This window comes from Oncorhynchus keta, chromosome 1, assembly GCF_023373465.1.
Source record: "Oncorhynchus keta strain PuntledgeMale-10-30-2019 chromosome 1, Oket_V2, whole genome shotgun sequence".
NCBI classification, from domain to species: domain Eukaryota; kingdom Metazoa; phylum Chordata; class Actinopteri; order Salmoniformes; family Salmonidae; genus Oncorhynchus; species Oncorhynchus keta.
The window spans coordinates 67,974,068-67,997,678 of record NC_068421.1 but is presented as its reverse complement, the minus strand read 5'-3'; the positions used below and the strand labels follow the sequence as shown (position 1 = coordinate 67,997,678).

Sequence of the window (23,611 nt, the reverse complement as noted above, 5' to 3'; positions counted from 1 at the left end):
TTATATTTGATTGTGATCTTTGTAAAAAAAAAAAGACAGACATTTTACTGCTTGGAGTGAAAGTGTAAAAAAAAAAAAGTCTAATACTGTTGATTTGCGATGATGACACAAACATATTAAGCAAGACATTCATACGAGCCTTAAAATCCAATTATAATCCAAAAGTAGTATGACAAGCACTCTTAAACAACATCCAAATATATGTTTGTTTTTTTGCTGGCTTTCTGTAAGAACTCCCCCATGTTCTGCCACTAACTTTCGCGCATTGCCATCGTGCCACAATGTTTGCAAACACAGAAAGGGGTCTAACGGTACATTGTTGGTACATTGGTGTCGTTCAGATTCATTGAACGTTATTTTTATCCAAGAAGGCTTCGTTCTTTTGACGTGCCAATTGCAGGGAAGTATGATTCACTTTCATGCATGTCCAGCTGAGGTAGCAAAAAAAATAACCTTTAAAGGTAAGGAATGTATTTTCAAAATCTGGTATTTTGGTCTTTTCGAGTTTCCGTATGTGCAACCGCAATAATATTCCCCGAGTCTCGGATACTTCTGAAAACATCCATGTTACAGGTAAATATATTTTTATGCGTATATATTTATCTAAACATATATGAACTTTATTTGACAAGTTGGTTGTGTAGCTAGCTGTAGAAGCCATCATTTTGCCAAATAGAATCGGATTATCTAGCTAGAATATAATAGATAGCTATCTAGCTACAAGCCAACGTTAGCTTTTGGGCAATTCCACGAACTAGTATACAGCAATATAAATAAACGCAACATGCAACAATTTCAAAGATTTTACTGAGTTACAGTTAATAAGGTAATCAGTCAATATAAATACATTAGGCCCTAATCAATGGATGTCACATGCCTGGGAATACAGCTATGCATTTGTTGGTCACAAATACCTACATTAAAAAAAGGTAGCGGCGTGGATCAGAACCAGTCAGTGTCTGGTGTGACCACCTTTTGCCTCATGCAGCACAACACATCTCATTCGCATAGAGTTGATCAGCCTGCTTGTGGAATGTTGTCCCACACCTCTTCAATGGCTGTGCTAAGTGGCTGAATATTTTCGGGAACTGGAACACGCTATCGCACACGTCCAAAGCATCCCAAACATGCTCAATGGGTGAAATGTATGGTGAGTATGCAGGCCATGGAAAAACTGGGACATTTTCAACATCCATGAATTGTGTACAGACTACAGAGCCTTGCATTATTATGCTGAAACATGAGGTGATGGCTGCGGATGAATGGTACGACAATGGGCCTCAGGATCTTATCACGGTATCTCTGTGCATTCAAATTGCCATAAATTAAAATGCAATTGTGTTCGTTGTCCATAGTTTATGCTTGCGCATACCATAACCCCACCATTGAACACTCTTTTCACAACGTTGACATCAGCAAACTGTTCACCACACGACGCCATACACAATGTTTGCCATCTGCCCAATATCGTTGAAACCGTGATTCATCCGTGAAGAGCGCACTTCTCCAACGTGGCAGTGGCCATCAAATGTGAGCGTTTGCCCACTGAAGTCAGTTACAACTCCGAACTGCAGTTTGGTCAAAACCCAGGTGAGGACTACGAGCAAGCAGGTGAGCTTGCCTGATGCGGTTTCTGACAGTTTGTGCAGCAATTCTTTGTTTGTGCAAACCCACTGTTTCATCAGCTCTCTGGGTGGCTGGTCTCAGATGATCGTTTGTGAGGCCGTTAGGATGTACTGCCATATTCTCAAACTACTTTGGAGGTGGCTTGGGGTAGCGACATTAACATTACATTCTCTAGCAATTGCTCTGGTGCACATTCCTGCACTCACCATGAGAATTGCACACTCCCTCAGAACTTGAGACATCTGTGGCATCTAGACAAAAATACACATTTTAGTGGGTTTTTATTGTCCCCTGATCATGCTGTTTAATCAGCTTCTGGATATGCCACGAATGTCAGGTGGATGGATTATCTTGGCAAAGGAGAAATACTCAAACTGGCATGTAAACACATTTGCGTACAAAACTGCAGAGAAATAAGCTTTTTGTGTATACATACTTTTTGGGTCCATTTTCCAACCTGTTGGTGGACATTTTGAACCTAAATTAGCCATAGCTCTGAGTGAGCAAAATTAAGGTAGCATAATGGTGAAAACTTGCACAGGATTTTAACTTCTCTATCAAACATTGAGAGAATGGCGCTGGATTGGATAGCAGCCATTTTACTGGTTGGGGGGGGGCTGATCTGAACTGTTTTTGTACATAACGTTTCCTCCATTTCCTATGACCGAAAAGAGCTTCTGAACATCAGAACAGCGATCATTAACATGGACATGATGCTCACCCCCGGACCAGGCCCGAATGCTTGATTATTAGTTGATTATTTGAATCAGCTGTGTAGTGCTAGGGCAAAAAACTGAAATGAATTTGGTAAAGCCTGGAGTAAGCGTAGCTGGGGAGGAAGTGTAGTTTGTCAACTGGAGGCACACACAGTATATGGATCTGTGCAAATGCAGCTGTGATATCATTGTGGATCTATCCCTCTTTGGACTTTTTGGACGGAAACTTTGAAGACGGTCACTGATTGGCTGGGGGAGGAACACACACGTGTTTGTGATTTAGCAAATGCAGTTGTTTTCAAGGGGTGAATTAATTGATTGTAAACATCTTGATACTAATGTTAGTGTTGTAATAAAGATTTAATTCACATGTCCATCAGTCATTCCACTCAAATGTTTTTTTCCCACAGATTGTCACCATGCCACTGACAAATGCTGAAAAGCAAAAAAAAAGGGAAGTTAAGGTCAAAGAGAAACTTTGGAATTGCCCTTAAGCTAACATCAGGGGGGGAAGGTAGCTTAGCGGTTAAGAGCGCCGGGCCAGAAACCGAGCTGACAAGGTACTTAATCCTAATTGATCTAAATCAACATTTGGGTGGTTTGTTTTGTTATTGACAGGTCACGAGTCTGTTCATCTACTGAAGATGGATCAATATGGGAGATGTGAAAGCAGTGATCAGCCAGAAGAAGTTAACCCACATTTTTATTCGTTCTTCAAAATGATAAAATATTTAGTTTTACATCTAAACTAAATCTGCTATCCATTAACAGGTTTTATTGGTCAAATTGAGTTTATTCTTCTAACACCAACGGTGGTCTGTTCTAGGATCCCTCACTGCATTGGAGTGAGGTTAAAGAGGAGGCTGAAGAATTTCCGATTTCAGCTGTGTCGTTAGGAGTTGAAACATCCCAGGTTTGTCAAAAGGAGGACCCCGATGAACAAGATCCTTCCTTTGACACAGTTTCAGACATGCATGGAGTCACAGAGCAGGAGTGTGGACATAAAGGCATGACACATCTAAAGGTAAGTATCTCTTTTACACTGCAAGCCCACTTACAAGGCCCAGAGGTGTTAGAATTACAGTACCAGTCAAAGTTTGGACACCTACTCATTCAATGGTTTCAAAGTAGCCACCCTTTGCCTTGATAACAGCTTTGCAAACTCTTGGCATTCTCTCAACCAGTTTCACCTGGAATGCTTTTCCAACAGTCTTGAACGAGTATGCTGAGCACCTGTTGGCTGCTTTTCCTTCAGTCTGCGGTCCAACTCATCCCAAACCATCTCAATTGGGTTGAGATCGGATTATTGTGGAGGCCAGGTCATCTGATGCAGCACTCAATCACTCTCCTTCTTGGTCAAATAGCTCTTACACAGCTTGAAGGTGTGTTTTGGGTTATTGTCCTGTTAAAAAACAAATGATAGTCCCACTAAGCACAAACCAGATGTGATGGTGTATCGCTGCAGAATGCTGTGGTAGCCATGCTGATTAAGTGTGCCTTTAATTCTAAATAAATCACTGACAGTGTCACCAGCACAGCACCATCACACCACCTCCTCCATGCTTCACGGTGGGAACCACACATGTAGAGATCATCCATCCATCTACTCTGCAGCTCGTGAAGACAGTGGTTGGAACCAAAAATCTCAAATTTGGACTCATCAGACCAAAGGACAGATTTCCACCGGGCTAATGTCCATTGCTCGTGTTTTTTGGCCCAAGCAACTCTTCTTTTCATTGGGGTCTTTTAGTACTGGTTTCTTTTCAGTAATTCGACCATGAATCTCAATCAACTGTTCAGATGTCTCTTAATTGAACTCTGAAGCAATTAATTTGGGCTGCAATTTCTGAGGCTCTAATTAACTTATCCTCTGCAGCAGAGGTAACTCTGGGTCTTCCTTACCTGTGGCGGCGATCCCATGAGAGACAGTTTCAGCTCTTGATGGTTTTTGCAACTGCACTTGAAGAAACTTTCAAAGTTCTTGACATTTTTTTGGATTGACTGATCTTCATGTTTTAAAGTAATGATGGACTGTTGTTTCTCTTTGCTTATTTGAGCTGTTCTTGCCATAATTTGGACTTGGTCTTTTGCCAAATAGGGCTGTCTTCTGTATACCACCCCTACCTTGTCACAACACAACTGATTGGCTCAAACGCATTAAGAAGGAAAGAAATGAAGCTATTCCACAAATTAACTTTTAACAAGGCACACCTTTTTAATTGAAATGCATTATGAAGCTGGTTGAGAGAATGCCAAGTGTGTGCAAAGCTGTCATCAAGGCAAAGGGTGGCTACTTTAAAGAATATTAAATATAAAATATATTTTGATTAAAAAAAACTAAAGAAATGATTACTACTTGATTCCATATGTGTTGTTTTCTCTGTGTCAGGTGCTGCCTTCTCCAGTCCCAGTCAAAGAGGAGTCTGAAGAATGCTCCCTTCTGCCAGTAGATGAAGAAGAAGTTGCCCTATTTACAGTGAAGAAGGAAGAGGATGAAGACTGGTTGAAGTCAGGAGATGAGGATGTTGTGAAAGTGCCAGTGCCTTGGGAACCGTTGGAAACATCATCATCATGCTCAGATACAGAGGATACAGAGGACAGTGAGATGGAAAGTGATAATGTGCAGGTGAGTTCAAGCATGTATTAACGTACTGAGTGAAATGCACACTTTGAGATGTTTTGTAGGGTTAGCTTCTTGAAGGTCCATACTAAAAGTTCATTCATTCCACTCGTTGTTTTCACCATTCTGCACCCTACCTGTTATACGCTGTGTACCACAAATCTAACTTTCAGTCTTCATTCTTTCTGCCACTGTGACTGCATATGGAGTGGGCTACTGACATATACAAGAAGTAGGCCAGGTATCGGTGTGGCGATAATGTCTAAATTTAAGCCTATAGCTTCATAACAAAGTTAAGATTTCACAAACACAAAGCATAGCTTTCTTGAGCAGCTACTAGCTTGAGTGCTAGGCCTAGTTAGTATTCAGCCAATTCTTAAAGGTAACCCACTGGGCAAAAAACTTGTTGAATCAATGCAATTTGGCAACTTATTGTGACGTGGCTTCAGAAAGTATTAATTCCCCTTTACTTATTCCACATTTTGTTTTTACTGCCTGAATTCAACATTTATTCAAATTATTTTTTTTCTCTCACCCCTTGACACATAATACCCCATAATGACAAAGTGAAAACGTGTTTTAAGAAATTTTAGCAAATTTATTGAACATGAAATACAGAAATGTCTCATTTACATAAGTATTCACACTCTTGAGTCAATACATGTTAGAATCACCTGTACAGCGCATACAGCTGTGAGTCTTTCTGGGTAAGTCTAAGAGCTTTGAAAACCTGGATTGTACAATATTTGCACATTCTTTTTTTATTTTTTATTATTCAAGCTCTGTCAAGTTGGTTGTTGATCTTTGCTAGACAGCTATTTTCAAGTCTTGCCATCGATTTTTCAAGCCAATTTGAAGTCAACTGTAACTAGGCCACTCAGGAACATTCAATGTTGTCTTGGTAAGCAACTCCAGTGTAGATTTGGCCTTAGGTTATTTTAGGTTATTGTCCTGCTGAAAGGTGCGTTTGTTTCCCAGTGTCTGTTGGAAAGCATACTTATTTTGTTGTTGCCTGAGCTTGGCTCTATTCAGTTTCCTTTTTATCCTACAAATCTCCCTAGTCCTTGCCAATGACAATCATACCCATAAAATAATGCAGCCAACACCATGCTTGAAAATATGAAGAGTGGTACTCCGTGATGATGTTGGATTTTCCCCAAGCATAACACTTTGTATTCAAGACATGAAGTTCATTTCTTTGACACATTTTTGGCAGTTTTACTTTTGTGCATTATTGCATGTTTTGGAATATTTGTATTCTGTGCAGGCTTCCTCCTTTCACTCTGTAGTTACTCCACAATACTAAGCTAAATGACAATGTTGTTGATCCATCAACAGTTATCTCCTATCACAGCCATTAAACTCACCATTGGGCTCATGGTGTAATCCCTGAGTGGTTTCCTTCTTCTCCGGCAACTGAGTGGGAAGGACGCCTGTATCTTTGTAGTGACTGGGTGTATTGATACACCAGCCAAAGTATAAAGAAGAACTTCACCATGCTCAAAGGGATATTCAATGTCTGCTTTATTTACAAGTGGAACCTATTGGCAGATGGGTAAAAAATGTAAGGCATTGGAAAACCTCCCTTTGTGGTTGAATCTGTCTGAAATTCACTGCTCAACTGAGGGACCTTGAACAAAAATATAAACCCAACATGCAATGATTTTACTGAGTTACAGTTCATATAAGGAAATCCGTCAATTGAAATACATTCATTAACCCCTAATCAATGGATTTCACATGACTGGGCAGAGGCCCACCCACTTGGGAGCCAGGGCTACCCACTGGGGAGCCAGGCTCAGCCAATCAGTGAGTTTTTCCCACACCAAAAGGCTTTATTACAGACAGAAATGCTCCTCAGTTTCATCAGCTGTCCTGCTGGCTTGTCTCGCACGATCCCGCAGGTGAAAAAGTCTGATGTGAATGTCCTGGGCTGGCTTGGTTACACGTGGTCTGCTTTTGTGACGCCAGTTGGACGTACTTACAAATTCTCTAAAATGACATTGGAGGCGGCCTATGATAGAGAAATTAACACAACATTCTTGTAATCAGCATGCCAATCACACGCTCCCTAAAATATTGTTGTTGTGTGATAAAACTGCATATTTTAGTGGTATTTTATTCTACCCTACCAAGCAAAAATGCAGTAACTGCTCATAGTGTGGAACTGAGAAAAAATGCTTTTATTTACCTTGGTTTCACAGTAACTTTTTGCAGTTATTGCTAACATGACCCCAATTTTCTCCAAAACACAATACAATAGAGGCAGGATACTTGTCCACATGATTGAGCATGTATTTAATGTAGCAAAAATGACATTGCTCATTTGGTCCAAAATTAGTTTGTTAGTGCCTTTTTGGTTGGTAGGTCAGTATTGTCCCCAGCGCAAGGTGCACCTGTGTAATGATCATGCTGTTTAATCAGCTTCTTGATATGCCACACCTGTCAGGTAGGTGGATTATCTTGGCAAAGTAGAAATGCTCACTAAAAGGGATGTAAACAAATTTGTGCACAAAATATTAGAGAAATAAGCTTTTTGTGCATATGGAACCTTTATGGGATCTTTTATTTCAGCTCGTGAAACATGGGACCAACACTTCCATGTTGCATTTATATTTTTGTTCAGTATATGTGTGGGATACAGAGATGAGGTAGTCATTCAAAAATCATGTTAAACACTATTGCACACAGAATGAGTCCTTGCAACGTATTATGTGACTGGTTTGGCACATTTTTACGGCTGAACTTATTTAAGCTTGCCTCAAAGGGGTTGAATACTTGTTGACTCACGATATCTCTGCTTTTCATTATTAATTCATTTTTTAAAAATGGTCTATAAACAATTCCACTTTGACATTATGGGGTATTATGAGTGACACAAACATTTTTGGGTGACTGGAGTCTCTGACAATGGGATTATGGGATTTCCTCTGACACCGCCTATTATTTCGGTCCTGGGTGGCAGGACCCCAGTGATGTGCTGGGCCATTCGCACTACCCTCTGTAGCGCCTTACGGTCAGATGCCGAACAGTTTCCATACCAGGCGGTGATGCAACCGGTCAGGATGCTCTCAATGGTGCAGCTGTAGAACCTTTTGGGGATTTGGGGACCCATGCCATATCTTTTCAGTCTCCTGATGGGGAATAGGCTCTGTTGTGCCCTCTTCACGACTGTCTTGGCGTGTTTGGACTATGATAGTTCTTTGGTGATGTGGACACCAAGGAACTTGAAACTCTCGACCCACTACAGCCCCGTCGATGTTAATGAGGGCCTGTTCGGCCTGCCTTTTCCTGTAGTCCACAATCAGCTCCTTAGTCTTGCTCACATTGAAGGAGAGGTTGTTGTCCTCGCACCACACGGTCAGTTCTCCGAAAACCTCCCTATAGGCCGTTTCATTGTTGTCGGTGATCAGACCTACTACTGTTATGTCATCAGCATACTTAATGATGGTGTTGGAGCCGTGCAGTCGTGGCCAAGTTCTTGACACAAACCGGTGCACCTGGCACCTACTACCATACCCAGTTCACTTACATTTTTTGTCTTGCCCATTCACCCTCTGAGAATGGCACACATGTCATGGAAAGAGTGTTCATAATGCCTTGTATATTCAGTGTAGATGACAACTAAACCAAAAATCTGACATTGTTATTCAATTGTTCTTTTAGATGTTTGAAAGCATAGTGATTACACATTGGGAATTCAACAAACGTCTGGCTGTCTTTTTGAGCGGGTGAATAAAGGTTAAACTCATTGATCAACAAAATATTATAAAAAGTTCCACCTTGAAATTACTTCGTGTGCCCAGGGAACTGACTTTCTGACTGAACTGAATCCCCCTTATCTCTGCTTCAAAGGACTGTGAAAACCATGAGCTTGATGTTTCAAGAGGAGTGAAGATTAAAGATAGCAGCAGGACATCATTGGATCCAGGGACAGTACCAGATAGAGATGAGAAAGCTAATGTTGTTGATTTCAGTGAGTACCATTGGTGGGGTGGGTTGCAGTTATGGTCTAGATATAATAATGTGTTACATGTAAATGACAAATGTTTCATAGTTAATGAACAATCTCACTGGGCACAAACATCAATTCAACATCTATTCCACGTTGGTTCAACGTCATTCCATTGAAATGACGTGGAAACAACATTGATTCAACCAGTGTGTGCTAAGTGGAATGGCTCTAATGGAGTAGAACTTGAGTTAATTTGATGTTCTTCTCACTTTCCTGTAGGTGGCTTTGAAGGGGGGTCCTCCTTCTACCCCTGCCCTCATTGTGCAATCGGCTTCACCATAGAACGCTTTTTCCTTGGGCACCTGAAGAGGGACCACCCTAAAGATTACATTGAAATGCTGAAGACTGGGAAAATCAAAGCCTATAAAAGAGGGAGTTTACGGGTGACCCCAGCCACATGCCCGCAATGTGGCAAGAGCTTCACCAATAAATACGTTATGCAAACGCATCAGAGGACTCATGCAGGGAAGAAATCTCATCACTGTGCAGACTGTGGGAAGAGCTTTGTCTATGCTGATGCACTTAAAAGACACAGATGGACTCACGCTGGGGAGAGCATATAAATGCTCTCGAGGGTGGCAAAGGATTCAGCGGACGAACCAGTCTGACCATGAAATTATCCATACACGAGGGGGACCATTTAAATGCCCTGTGGGGAAAGGATTCAATCAGGATGTAACTTAAAACGTCACCAACGATTCTGTGTAAAGACCGAGTAAGCGGAAGAAGTACATATGATCTTTCGTGAGTAGGTGTCAGAGGATTGCAATAAAGAACATACAATAAATATATAATAATGTAACTAATGTAATACACTGCCACCTAATTAAGTATGTTATTGGTACATTGGTCTAGTTGAAAATGTAAATCATTCAAGACAGGCCTTTTCCTTATCTGACGTAGGATTCATGGTAGTAGGATTCATGTAAATGTATGCCCAGCAGATGGCAGTAAAATACATTTTAAAGGAAAATAAAATATTTTAAAATTGGTCTTTTCGAGTTTCCGTATGTGCAACCTTAATACTATTCCCTGAGATTTAGATATGTCTATGTAACTAGCAAGCAGGTAAATATATTTTCCTTGTTTATGAGCTTTATTGCCATTTGATGACAAGTTGGGCTAACGATCCATCTGTTTTCCAGCTATAACAGATAACTTTAGTTAGCTAACGTTAGCTAGTATGCTTTAGGGCAATTCCACGTACTAGTACAGTACCGGTATAACAAAGACTAGCCATACATGTTTGAAGGCAAGGTATTATGAAGGACCCATTAGGACCAACGTGTGTCGTTCATAGGAGCGTGTCAAATGAAAGCTAAGAGTGCGTGTCTGTCGTACTTCATTATCAAATGCAGCTGGGATATCATTGTGGAGCTCGCTAGCTATCCCGCTTTGGACTTTTCGAATCCACCTCCACTTGAAAGCGTTTGACTTAATGAGGTTCTCTTATTAGCAAGTTAGGAACAATTACAGTTGTGTGTACTTAGTCGAATGCAGTTCTTGAAGGGGTGAATTCATTGATTGTAAACATCGTGATACTAACGTTAGTGTTTTAATAAAGATTCATTACATTTTCCATCAGTCATTTCACTCAAATGTATTATTCATAGATTGTCACGATGCCACTGACAAATGCTGAAAAGCAAAGAAGATACAGGCAAAGACTAAAGGAGGAGTTATGAGGTCAAAGAAAAATACTTAAAACGGAATGTGTTTTAAATCACAGGCTAAAATACAGAACATGTATGTGTTTTTTAATTTACCTTTTAAAATTTAAAAACACATTGCTAAAAGAAGAAATTACCTTGTTGAGAGCATATTACATATTTCTACCTCTAACTATTCAGGCTACATCATCATGAATGTAATGACATTCAAACCCATAATTATTGATTTATGTGGAGTACAAATCAGGGACCAATGATGTCATTCGTTACCATAGTTCTGTTACTGTGTGTTAATCCACTTGATGTAGTTTGATAACCAAAGGTTGTTTTTCAAACTAAAGTTGATATTGCTGACTGCCCATTCTTTCTGCAGACATCTTTGAATTATAATTTGGAGCAGATATTTACGTTTTTGGAAAATGTTGTCACGTAAAGAAAAAAAGATTCATACCGTCATTCTGTTACCAAACTTGGCATCTGCACAGTTCTTTAATAAACCATACCACTCTATGCACAATTACTACTTTTAACAATGCCCTCTGAAAATGTACTTAAACTTTGCACTGAATTGTTTTTGTTTGACATGCATTGGGCTTTGTTGATCCTTGTGATCTAACTAAACATTTGGGTGGGTTGTTTTGTTATTGACAGGTCACGAGTCTGTTCATCATCTGCTGAAGATGGATCAATATGGGAGATATGAAAGTAGTGGTCAGCCAGAAGAGCTTTTTGTAGGTTAACCCACACATCATGCATTCTTCAAAATGAGAATCAATTTCATTATTCAATATGTAAAACGAGCGGCATTAACAAGTTTTATTGGTCAAATAGATGTTATTCTTCTAACCCCAACCATGGTCTGTTCTAGGATCCCTCACTGCATTGGAGGCAGGTCAAAGAGGAAGCTGATGAACTCCAGATTTCAACTGTGCCATTAAGAGTTGAAACATTCCAGGTTTGTCAAAATGAGGACCCGGATGAACAAGATACCTCCTTTGATCCACTTTCAGTCATCCATCGAGTCACAGAGCAAGAGTGTGGACATAAAAGCATGACTTACCTCAAAGTAAGGGTAAGTGCCTCCTTAACACTGTGCAAGCCCATTTACGAGGCCCAGAGTTATTGTTAGAATGATGATGCTGAATGAATGATGTTTTCTCTGTGTCAGGTGCTGCCTTCTCTAGTCCCAGTCAAAGAGGAGTCTGAAGAATGCTCCCTTCTGCCAGTAGATGAAGAGAAAGTTGCCTTAATTACAGTTAAGGAAGAAGAGAATGAAGACTGGTTGAAGTCAGAAGATGAGGATGTTATGAAAGTGCCAGTGCCTTGGGAACCATTGGAAACATCATCATCATCATGCTCAGATACAGAGGATACAGAGGACAGTGAGATGGAAAGTGATAATGTGCAGGTGAGTTCAAGCATTTAATAACGTACTGAGTGAAATACACACTTTGAAATGTTTTGTAGGGTTAGCTTCTTGAAGGTTCAAACTAAAGGTGTCTTCATTCCTAGTTGTTTTGACCGTTCTGCACCTTACCTATTAAAAGCTGTGTACCACAAACCTAGCTTTCAACCTTCATTCTTTCTGCCACTATGTGACTGCATATGGAGTGGGCTACTGACATATACAAGAAGTAGGCCAGGTATAGGTATGGCAACAATGTCAAAATTTAAGCCTATAGCTTCATAATGAAGTTAAGATTTCACAAACACAAAGCATAGCTTTCTTGAGTAGCTACTAGCTTGAGTGCTGGGCCTAGTTAGTATTCCGCCAATTTTTGAAAATACTGTAACTGACTTTATGACTGAATACCCGCCTCATTTCTGCTTCAAAGGACTGTGAAAACAATGAGCATGATGATTCAGGAGCATTGAAGATTGAAAATTGCAGCAAGACATCATTGGATCCAGAGATGACACGAGATACAGATGAGAAAGCTAATGCTGCTGATTTGAGTGAGTACAATTGGTGGGGTGGGTTGCAGTTACGGTGTAGAGATATAATAATGTGTTATATGTACATAACACGTTTAATTTCTCAATAACTGTGGCTCTATAATGAAATCAGTGTAGTTAATTTGATGTTTTTATCTCTGTCCTTTAGGTGACTCTAAAAAGGGGTCCTTCTACCCATGCCCTCATTGTACGCTCGGTTTCACCATAGAACGCTTTTTTCACGGGCATCTCAAGAGGGCCCACCCTGAAGAGTACATCACTCTGCTAAAGTTTCGGAAAATCATAGCAACACAAGCCACGTGTCCACAATGTGGCAAGAGCTTCTCCAATAAATATGTTATGAAAACACATCAGAAGAGTCACACAGGAGAGAAACCATATCACTGTGCAGACTGTGGGAATAACTACGTCTTCGCTGATTCACTCAAAAAACACAGATGTGGGAAAGGATTACGAAGACAAACCCATCTGACCAGCTATGAAATGATCCCCACAGTAGAGAGACCATATACATGCGTTCAGTGTGGAAAAGGATACAGATTTCAAACCCAACTGACTAGCCATGAAAAGAGCCACACAGGAGAGAGACCATATAAATGCTCTCAGTGTGGAAAAGAATACAGAAGACCAGCCCATCTAAAAAGACATCAAATGACCCACACTGAAGAGAGGCCATTTGATTGCCTCAGGTGTAAGAAGTCATTCTACCGGCCGGAAACTCTAAAAGCACACCAGAAAACCCATACAGGAGAAAAGCCTTATCGGTGCTCTCTGTGTGACAAATGTTTTGGCTTTTCCAGAGACCTTAAGAGACATCAGTTGACACATACAAGGGAGACCCACACTGGACAGAGGTCCTATGATGTCCACGGGTGTAAGAAGTCCTCCGGCCAGCTGGAAATTCTCAATGCACACCAGAAAACACACAAAGTAGAAAAGCCTAAGCCTTATCAGTGCTCTCAGTGTGACAAATGTTTTGGCTTTTCCAGAGATCTTAGAAGACATCAGTTGACACATACAGGGGAGAAACCGTTCAGTTGCCCCCAATGTGAAAAATGTTTCGGTAGGAAATGGGAATTGACGTACCACCAACGGACACACAGCGGAGAGAGGCCTTACCACTGCTCTGAGTGTGGACAGAGCTTTAGCCTAAGGGGGAACTTTAAACGCCACCAGCAGAGCCACACAGGGAAGAAGACGTTTCACTGCACTCAGTGTGACAAGAGTTTCTTCAGAGCGGCTCACCTGAAAACCCATCTCCTCATTCACAATAGAACCAAAACAGTGGTCTGCTCTAACTGTGGGAAAGGGTTCAACCATGATGGGAACTTAAAACGTCACCAACGATTCTGTATGAAGACAGAGCAAAATTGTAATGCACCCCCATCTGTAGAAGTACAGATATGATATAATAATGTAATACAATGCCATCTAATTATAAGTCTGTTCTTCTTGGTACATTTATCTCTAGTTCAAAATCATTCAAGAGACAGGCCTTTTTGTTCTCTGACGACTGTAGGGGAGTAGGATTCGCTTTCATGTATGTCCATTAGGTGGCAGTAAAATAGGAAAGTATTTTTACATCTAGTGGTACTTTTTACTTTTCGATATTCTGTATGTGCAACCGCAATAATATTAGCTGACCCTCCGATACTCCTGAAAATCATCCATGTAACTAGCTAAAGGTAAATATATTTCTGAATATATATATATATGAGCTTTATAAAGCCATTTGAGGACAAATTGGGTGTGTAGCTGACTATACAAGTCTTATGTTGTGCCAGATAGAATACATTAGGGCTATTCCACATAGTGTTACTAGTTGTTTCAAATAAGGTGCTAGTACGGTATAACAAAAGAGTGTAGCTAGCTATGTATGTTTGAAACTGTTTAAAGACCCATGTGGACCAACATGTGAAGTTCATACGAGCATCAAGTTGGGTGTCAAATAAAAGCTAAGACTGTCTGTTTGTCTGTGTGTTCTGTTATAATAAAATGTAGCTGCGATATCTTTGTGGATCTATCCCTCTTTGGACATTTCTAATCCACCTCCACTTGAAAGCATTTGACTTCAGGTCATTGATTGGCAAGGAAGAACACAAACATAGTTGTGTGTTTCACATGCAGTTCTTGAAGGGGTGAATCAATTGATGGTAAATATATTGATAACAGTGTTGTAATAAAGATTCATTCAATTGTCCGTCTTTTCACTCAGATGTATTATTCACAGGTGTCACCATGCCACTTACAAATTCTGAAAAGCAAAATAGACTAAGAAAATGTAGGTTTATGCTTTGAGTAAAACAAATAAAAAATCTATTACACTTTCAAAGGTCCATAAGATGACATGACCTTTGATGAGAGCATATATTACCTCATTTCTACCACTAACTATTTAGGCTACATCATCATGAATAGAATGACATTCAAATATATAATTATGCATTTCTGTGTAGTACAATTCAGGGACCCAGGATGTCATTCTCTTACCGGGTATGAATCCACTTCACTTAATGTAGTTTGCATTTGCACAGTTCTGTAACAAGCCATAACAACATTTTGAACAAGGATAATGTAGCCTAATTTTAACACTGTCCACTGAAAACATGACAAAAACACTTACTTAAACTTGAATTGTTTGACACATTTCAAAGTGAACAATATGAATCTCAGCATAATCATGTTGCTATGGAATGGCCCTTTAGCTAATATCAACATTGGTGCCATTAGCTAGGTTTCCATCCAATTGGTGATAGATTTTAATGCGAATGTTGTATAACCTTTATGAGCATGTTTCCACCAAATGTACTTTTGCACACGAAATGTCCTTTTACTGACACCTTCATGTACCGAATTAAAATAAATAAATAGTAAGGTCAAATCAAAGTTTATTTGTCACGTGCGCCGAATACAGCAGGTGTAGGTAGACATTACAGTGAAATGCTTACTTACAGGCTCTAACCAATAATGCGAGAGAAAAAATGTGTGTGTGTCGGTAAGTAAAGAAATAAAACAACAGTAAAAAGACATTTGAAAATAATAGTAGCAAGGCTATATACAGACACCAGTTAGTCAGGCTTATTGAGGTAGTATGCACATGTAGGTATGGTTAAAGTGACTATGCATATATGATGAACAGAGAGTAGCAGTAGCGTAAAAAGAGGTGTTGGTGGGTGATGGGACACAATGGGCCAATTGAGGTAGTATGTACATGAATGTATAGTTAAAGTGACTATACATATATGATAAACAGGGAGTAGCAGCCGTGTAAAAGAGGGGTTGGGGGGGCACCCAATACAAATACTTTGGGTAACCATTTGGTTACCTGTTCAGGAGTCTTATGGCTTAGGGGTAAAAACTGTTGAGAAGCCTTTTTGTCCTAGACTTGGCACTCCGGTACCGCTTGCCATGCGGTAGTAGAGAGAACAGTCTATGACTGGGGTCTTTGACAATTTTTAGGGCCTTCCTCTGACAACGCCTGGTTTAGAGGTCCTGGATGGCAGGCAGCTTTGCCCCAGTGATGTACTGGGCCGTACGCACTACCCTCTGAAGTGCCTTGTGGTCGGAGGCCGAGCAATTGCTGTACCAGGCAGTGATGCAACCGGTCAGGATGCTCTCAATGTTGCAGCTGTAGAACCTTTTGAGAATCTCAGGACCCATGCCAAATCTTTAGTTTTCTGAGGGGGAATAGGCTTTGTTGTGCCCTCTTCACAACTGTCTTGGTGTGTTTGGACCATTCTAGTTTGTTGTTGATGTGGACACCAAGGAACTTGAAGCTCTCAACCTGCTCCACTACAGCCCCGTCGATGAGAATGGGGATGTGCTCGGTGCTCCTTTTCCTGTAGTCCACAATCATCTCCTTAGTCTTGGTTACTTTGGGGGATAGGTTGTTATTCTGGCACCACCCGGCCAGGTCTCTGACCTCCTCCCTATAGGCACAGGGACTATGTTGGTATGCTTGAAACATGTTGGTATTACAGACTCAATCAGGGACATGTCAGTGAAGACACCTGCCAGTTGGTCAGCACATGCCCGGAGCACACGTCCTGGTAATCCGTCTGGCCCCGCAGCCTTGTGTATGTTGACCTGTTTAAAGGTCTTACGTCGGCTACGGAGAGCGTGATCACACAGTTATCTTGAACAGCTGATGCTCTCATGCATGCCTCAGTGTTGCTTGCCTCGAAGTGAGCATAGAAGTGATTTAGCTCATCTGGGAGGCTTGTGTCACTGGGCAGCTCACGGCTGTGCTTCCCTTTATAGTCTGTAATAGTTTGCAATCCCTGCCACAGCCGACGAGCGTCGGAGCCGGTGTAGTATGATTCAATCTTAGCCCTGTATTGACGCTTTGCCTGTTTGATGATTCGTCGCAGGGCACAGCGGGAGTTCTTGTAAGCTTCCGGGTGAGAGTCCCGCACCTTGAAAGCGGCAGCTCTACCCTTTAGCTCAGTGCGAATGTTGCCTGTAATCCATGGCTTCTGGTTGGGGTATGTACGTACAGTCACTGTGGGGATGATGTGCCTCTGGGTGAGTGGTTTCCTGTTTGCTTATTTCCTTATACAGCTGACTGAGTGCGGTCTTAGTGCCAGCATAGGTTTGTGCTGGTAAATAAACAGCCACGAAAAGTATAGCTGAGAACTCTCGGCAAGTAGTGTGGCCTGCAATTTATCACAATATACTCTACTTCAATGTGTTTGTTGCATTTTCAATTCTACCCATAGTTTTGTCACAAAAACTGTTGCTGTTAAATAACGAGATGTAAGACCACTGTAGCATTTTTGACGCCGGGTTCTTGTAAGGCAGGGTTTACACATAGACACACAACACCAGTCCAAGTGAAGGGTTAAACTGGTTTATTACTATCAGGCTTTGGCAGCGTTCTTGAGATACAAAAGCCAAAACAAACATAGTAACCACTTCGCCACCAGTGGAACGTCCGCCAAGCTTTGTCTTTGGGAGTTAATTCTGTGTTGAAATACTATTTTCCTTTGTTCTTTAAAACCTCCTTTTCCACTGTGCGCTCTGTCTCTCCAATAACCTTCACCTGCCGGGGTCAAAAAACGGTGTTTACATGCCGTTGTAAGAAGGAAAACCTATGATGCTGACGGACTGTTCACATGCTGTTTCCTAATTCAATAAAGCCACACAAGTATGGTGGTGACCATCAAATCAAATTTGATTTGTCACATACACATGGTTAGCAGATGTTAATGCGAGTGTAGCGAAATGCTTGTGCTTCTAGTTCCGACAATGCAGTAATAACCAACGAGTAATCTAACCTAACAATTCCAAAACTACTACCTTATACACACAAGTGTAAAGGGATAAAGAATATGTACATGAAGATATATGAATGAGTGATGGTACAGAATGGCATGGGCAAGATGCAGTAGATGGTATCGAGTACAGTATATACATATGAGATGAGGAATGTAGGGTATGTAAACAATGTGGCATAGTTTAAAGTGGCTAGTGATACATGTATTACATAAAGATGCAGTAGATGATATAGAGTACAGTATATACAGTGGGGCAAAAAAGTATTTAGTCAGCCACCAATTCTGCAAGTTCTCCCACTTAAAAAGATGAGAGAGGCCTGTAATTTTCATCATAGGTACACTTCAACCATGACAACCAAATCCAGAAAATCACATGGCAGGATTTTTAATGAATTTATTTGCAAATTATGGTGGAAAATAAGTATTTGGTCAATAACAAAAATGTATCTCAATACTTTGTTATATACCCTTTGTTGGCAATGACAGAGGTCAAACGTTTTCTGTAAGTCTTCACAAGGTTTTCACACACTGTTGCTGGTATTTTGGCCCATTCCTCCATGCAGATCTCCTCTAGAGCAGTGATGTTTTGGGGCTGTTGCTGGGCAACACGGACATTCAACTCCCTCCAAAGATTTTCAATGGGGTTGAGATCTGGAAACTGGCTAGGCCACTCAAGGACCTTGAAATGCTTCTTACGAAACCACTCCTTCGTTGCCCGGGCGGTGTGTTTGGGATCATTGTCATGCTGAAAGACCCAGCCACATTCAATCTTCAATGCCCTTGCTGATGGTAGGCTTTGTTACTTTGGTCCCAGCTCTCTGCAGGTCATTCACTAGGTCCCCCCGTGTGGTTCTGGGATTTTTGCTCACCGTTCTTGTGATCATTTTGACCCCACGGGGTGAGATCTTGTGTGGAACCCCAGATCGAGGGAGATTATCAGTGGTCTTGTATGTCTTCCATTTCCTAATAATTGCTCCCACAGTTGATTTCTTCAAACCAAGCTGCTTACCTATTGCAGAATCAGTCTTCCCAGCCTGGTGCAGGTCTACAATTTTGTTTCTGGTGTCCTTTGACAGCTCTTTGGTCTTGGCCATAGTGGAGTTTGGAGTGTGACTGTTTGAGGTTGTGGACAGGTGTCTTTTATACTGATAACAAGTTCAAACAGGTGCCATTAATACAGGTAACGAGGAGGCTCTTAAAGAAGAAGTTACAGGTCTGTGAGAGCCAGAAATCTTGCTGGTTTGTAGGTGACCAAATACTTATTTTCCATCATAATTTGCAAATAAATTCATTAAAAATCCTACAATGTGATTTTCTGGATTTTTTTCTCATTTTGTCTGTCATAGTTGAAGTGTACCTATGATGGAAATGACAGGCCTCTCTCATCTTTTTAAGTGGAAGAACTTGCACAATTGGTGGCTGACTAAATACTTTTTTGCCCCACTGTAGATATGAGATGAGTAATGTAGGGTATGTAAACATTATATTAAGTAGCTTTGTTTAAAGTGGCTAGTGATATATTTTTACATCAATTTCCATCAATTTCCATTATTAAAGTGAGCTGGAGTTGAGTCAGTATGTTGGCAGCAGCCACTCAATGTTAGTGGTGGCTGTTTAACAGTCTGATGGCCTTGAGATAGAAGCTGTTTTTCAGTCTCTCGATCCCTGCTTTGATGCACCTGTACTGACCTCGCCTTCTGGATGATAGCGGGGTGAACAGGCAGTGGCTCGGGTGGTTGTTGTCCTTGATGATCTTTATTGCCTTCCTGTGACATCGGGTGGTGTAGGTGTCCTGGAGGGCAGGTAGTTTGCCCCCGGTGATGCGTTGTGCAGACCTCACTACCCTCTGGAGAGCCTTACGGTTGTGGGCGGAGCAGTTGCCGTACCAGGCTGTGATACAGCCCGACAGGATGCTCTCGATTGTGCATCTATAGAAGTTTGTGAGTGCTTTTGGTGACAAGCCAAATTTCTTCAGCCTCCTGAGGTTGGAGGCGCTGCTTGCGCCTTCTTCACAACGCTGTCTGTGTGGGAGGACCAATTCAGTTTGTCTATGATGTGTACGCCGAGGAACTTAACTTACTACCCTCTCCACTACTGTCCCATCGATGTGGATAGTGGGGTGCTCCCTCTGCTGTTTCCTGAAGTCCACAATCATCTCCTTTGTTTTGTTGACATTAAGTGTGAGGTTATTTTCCTGACACCACACTCCGAGGGCCCTCACCTCCTCCCTGTAGGCCGTCTCGTCGTTGTTAGTAATCAAGCCTACCACTGTAGTGTTGTCCGCAAACTTGATGATTGAGTTGGAGGCGTGCATGGCCACGCAGTCGTGGCCATGCAAAAGTACAGTTATGGGCCTCATCATCATGTTCTAACCGGACAACATTATAGTGGGCAGATCCAGTCAGAGTCCGTATAAGTGTACTAGCGGGTGAGGGCATTCATAGCCAACCGCTCAGACGAGCTCCAGCTAGACATTTTTTCATGGTATCTCTACTATAGCAGGTCAGAATACGAAGGACCATGAAAATAATTTTGGTCGCTAAATCCGGCAAGACCTAGAACCATGAAGATAATTTCCAGTGGTGATTTTAGCATGTAAATCTTGGAGGAGCTAACTCCCCAAAAATGTTTTGGGTGCGTGCTAGCAAAGCCACTACACAACACAACACCAATCAATACATAAATTGCACTATAAGGGTGGTAGATGGTGCCCACAAACTGTTAGGGCCTACATAAAGCTGTCCCAACAGTAGTCCCAACACCTTACCACTGCTACACCTGGCTATAAGCGGAGCCTTGTATGGCAGCGAAATAGTTCATTCAGTCTAATTTACTGCCTTTAAAAAACATAGCTGACTTGCTTAAACAAATTAGGTTTCTACTGACAATTGAGATGTACAAACTATGGCATAAGGGGATGACGAGCGCATAAGAGGCAATCTGTCATTTCGATTAAGACATGAGGAGCTAGGACGGACATAGTCAATATAACTATTTGTTCAGCACTTTTGAAATGTACAGCGACAGAATTCAGAACATGGGCCTTTCTTACAGTATTCTCCCTGTACACCAAGTCAGAACTGTAGGATAAATAGAGGGGGTGAGATTGACATTTTTATGTTAGTGCCTTTCTAATAATACATTTCTGTGTTATGTTTGTATAAATCAATTTCTGTGTTCATGCAAATGACTGATTGAACGAATCCTCATTTTCAGGATCTGCAATTTGGCAGTACGCCCAGAACCTTCGAGAAAAGGGAATCTCAGTTTCAAGGTCTCAGCTTAGAGAGAAGATGCCTTGTGATGTATCGGTCTGTCACATGCATGACCCAGTATTGGTCGTCACATGAATGAAGAATACATTGATTATGAATGATGAATAAGCTAAATCATGCAAATATAACCTGTCAGTATATAAGGGAACTAATATGACTGCCCCGTTAGAGCTCGTAACAGACATTCACCATGGTGCATCAAGTTTGTTGGAACCTCTCCTGCGCGCTGACAATAAACAATGATTCAATTAAGATTGACTGAGTGTCCCTGTGTAAGAATTTCCACCATGGGCATATAAGCAGACAATGAAAGCTCTTACAATATTCAATGATGACATTTCTCCAAGTCAGGACAGTAGGCAAAGTTATGAGGGGAAAAGGGACCAAATAATAATAATAATTATTAGGGTGAGGCACATGTGCCTACTACACAACATATACTTAGTATTACTTTCTTAGCTACAGTATATATATCTCCCTGGCATATTGCATCATTTATGCAGCAGCACACAATACCTTGTTGTGCTGTGCTCACTTGAACAGGAAGGTGGGGTGGCGGTCCTTATGGGCAAATTTTGTCATCAAAGTCTCGGATTCTCTGGATTTATGGTGCTTTCAAGACAACTGGGAACTCTGAAAATAACAAGGTCAAATCATGACGTCAGTGATCTTCAGGTCGGAGATCTAGAAAGAGGCCCGAGTTCCCAACTTGGAATTCCGAGTTGGATGATCATTCAAAACATATTTTCCCGGTCGGAGCTTGTTTTTTTTTCCAGAGTTGCCAGTTGTCGTAAACTCACTGAAGTCGGAGATTTCCCAGTTGTGAGTTTCCAGTTGTTTTGAACACGGCAGAAGTCATTCTATATGGACAGCATGGCCAATGTTGATTGTTTATCCTTTTAAGCATGGGAAAGAGACTCTTAAACCCAGACTTGGACCACACAACCACTCCAATGAATAGCAGGCTAGTGATTGCTTTGCTATGCTTGCAGTTGAAACTGATTCCTTCCAAACCACTCATTGTTGAATTTGCGATTTCCAACTTGTGTAATGTTTATGGCCGATGAGCACGATACATTTTTATCTGTAGTTTCTCTTTATAATTTCTCTTCATAAGACAAGGCTTGAATAGGATTTGCCAGTAGATTGTTGACTTGATTCATGATGACTGCTAGCTTGCTAGCTAAGATTTTGAAAGTATGACGTTGACATGATCAGTCCAATCAACGCGATGGTAGATATAACGTGATTTGACGTAATTTTATCTGTGGCCAATTAACTTGAGCCTTCATGGATGGGCACTTCTAATGTAACTTTAGGGCAGCACCCAAGGGGCCTGAATTTGAGCTCTCCCCGTAGACTGTGTAGTGCTGTTGTGTCCCTATGAGTGACAGAACATTGAGTCAATCACGGCGCAAGTAGAGAACATAACCAACCCCTACGCTCCGTATTTTTCACTGGCTGCCCCACCGTCACAGAAAGCACTGAGCTAGGCTGAAAACCCATTTTGAGCTGCCTTACACAAGAAAACAAAGATGATACCATGTTTGTATGAGGCTTTATTAACTCAATATTTTTTTAACGTTGTTTGCAAACAAATATGTGACACATATTCATGCCAAAATAACAATTCAAAACAGATGGGGGGGCTCAGCTCCAGCTAGACGTTTTTTCAAGGTGTGTAAGAAGTCCTCCTGCCAGCTGGAAATTCTCAATGCACACCAGAAAACACACAAAGTAGAAAAGCCTAAGCCTTATCAGTGCTCTGTGTCAAACATGTTTGTGCTTTTCCAGAGATCTTAGAAGACATCAGTTGACACATACAGGGGACAAATTGTTTCGCAACAAAGCCTCCTTCACTCATGCTGCCAAACATACCCACGTAAATTTGATTATCCTACTGATCCTTGACTTCAGGGATGTCATTTACAAAATAGCCTCCAACACTCTACTCAGACTGCATCCAGTTTGCTATAACAGTGCCATCCGTTTTGTCACCAAAGCCCCATATACCACCCACCACTGTGACCTGTATGCTCTCGTCGGCTGGCCCTCGCTACGTATTCGTCGCCAGACCCACTAGCTCCAGGTCATCTATAAGTCTTTGCTAGGTAAAGCTCCGCCGTATCTCAGCTCACTGGTCACCATAACACCCACCCTTAGTACGTGCTCTAGCAGGTATATCTCACTGGTCATCCCCAAAGCCAACACCTTCTTTGGCCGCCCTTCCTTACAGTTCTTTGCTGCCAATGACTGGAGCGAATTGCAAAAAAAAACAACAACAAAAAAATTCACTGAAGTTGGAGAATTATATCTCCCTCAATAACTTTAAACATCAGCTATCTGAGCAGCTTACCGATCGCTGCAGCTGTACATAGTGTAACGGATTTCCTCCTCTTCGTCTGAGGAGGAGTAAGGAACGGACCAAAATGCAGCGTGGTAAGTGTCCATATTGAT

General features: G+C 41.3%; 2 protein-coding genes across 3 annotated transcripts; both read left to right on the top strand.

Annotated features, from left to right (window-relative positions):
- Positions 1-316: 316 nt before the first annotated feature.
- Positions 317-9,969, top strand: LOC118391650 (zinc finger and SCAN domain-containing protein 2-like). The gene is made up of 6 exons (XM_052458600.1): positions 317-461; positions 2,961-3,031; positions 3,169-3,366; positions 4,732-4,968; positions 8,818-8,938; positions 9,197-9,969. Exons 1-6 carry the CDS (start codon positions 407-409, stop codon positions 9,538-9,540), a joined length of 1,026 nt encoding a protein of 341 aa, XP_052314560.1. The 5' UTR covers positions 317-406; the 3' UTR covers positions 9,541-9,969.
- A 21-nt stretch (positions 9,970-9,990) lies between these two features.
- LOC118391632 (oocyte zinc finger protein XlCOF6-like) lies at positions 9,991-14,610 on the top strand. 2 transcript variants are annotated; one of them, XM_035783159.1, is made up of 6 exons: positions 9,991-10,045; positions 11,299-11,378; positions 11,516-11,713; positions 11,816-12,055; positions 12,483-12,603; positions 12,752-14,610. In XM_035783159.1, the coding sequence occupies exons 2-6, from the start codon at positions 11,328-11,330 to the stop codon at positions 14,008-14,010; spliced, it is 1,869 nt and encodes a 622-aa protein (XP_035639052.1). In that variant the 5' UTR covers positions 9,991-10,045; positions 11,299-11,327; the 3' UTR covers positions 14,011-14,610. The 2 variants fall into 2 exon arrangements, with proteins under 2 accessions (XP_035639052.1, XP_035639044.1); XM_035783151.1 differs by having other exon boundaries at positions 11,516-11,719.
- Positions 14,611-23,611: the final 9,001 nt, after the last annotated feature.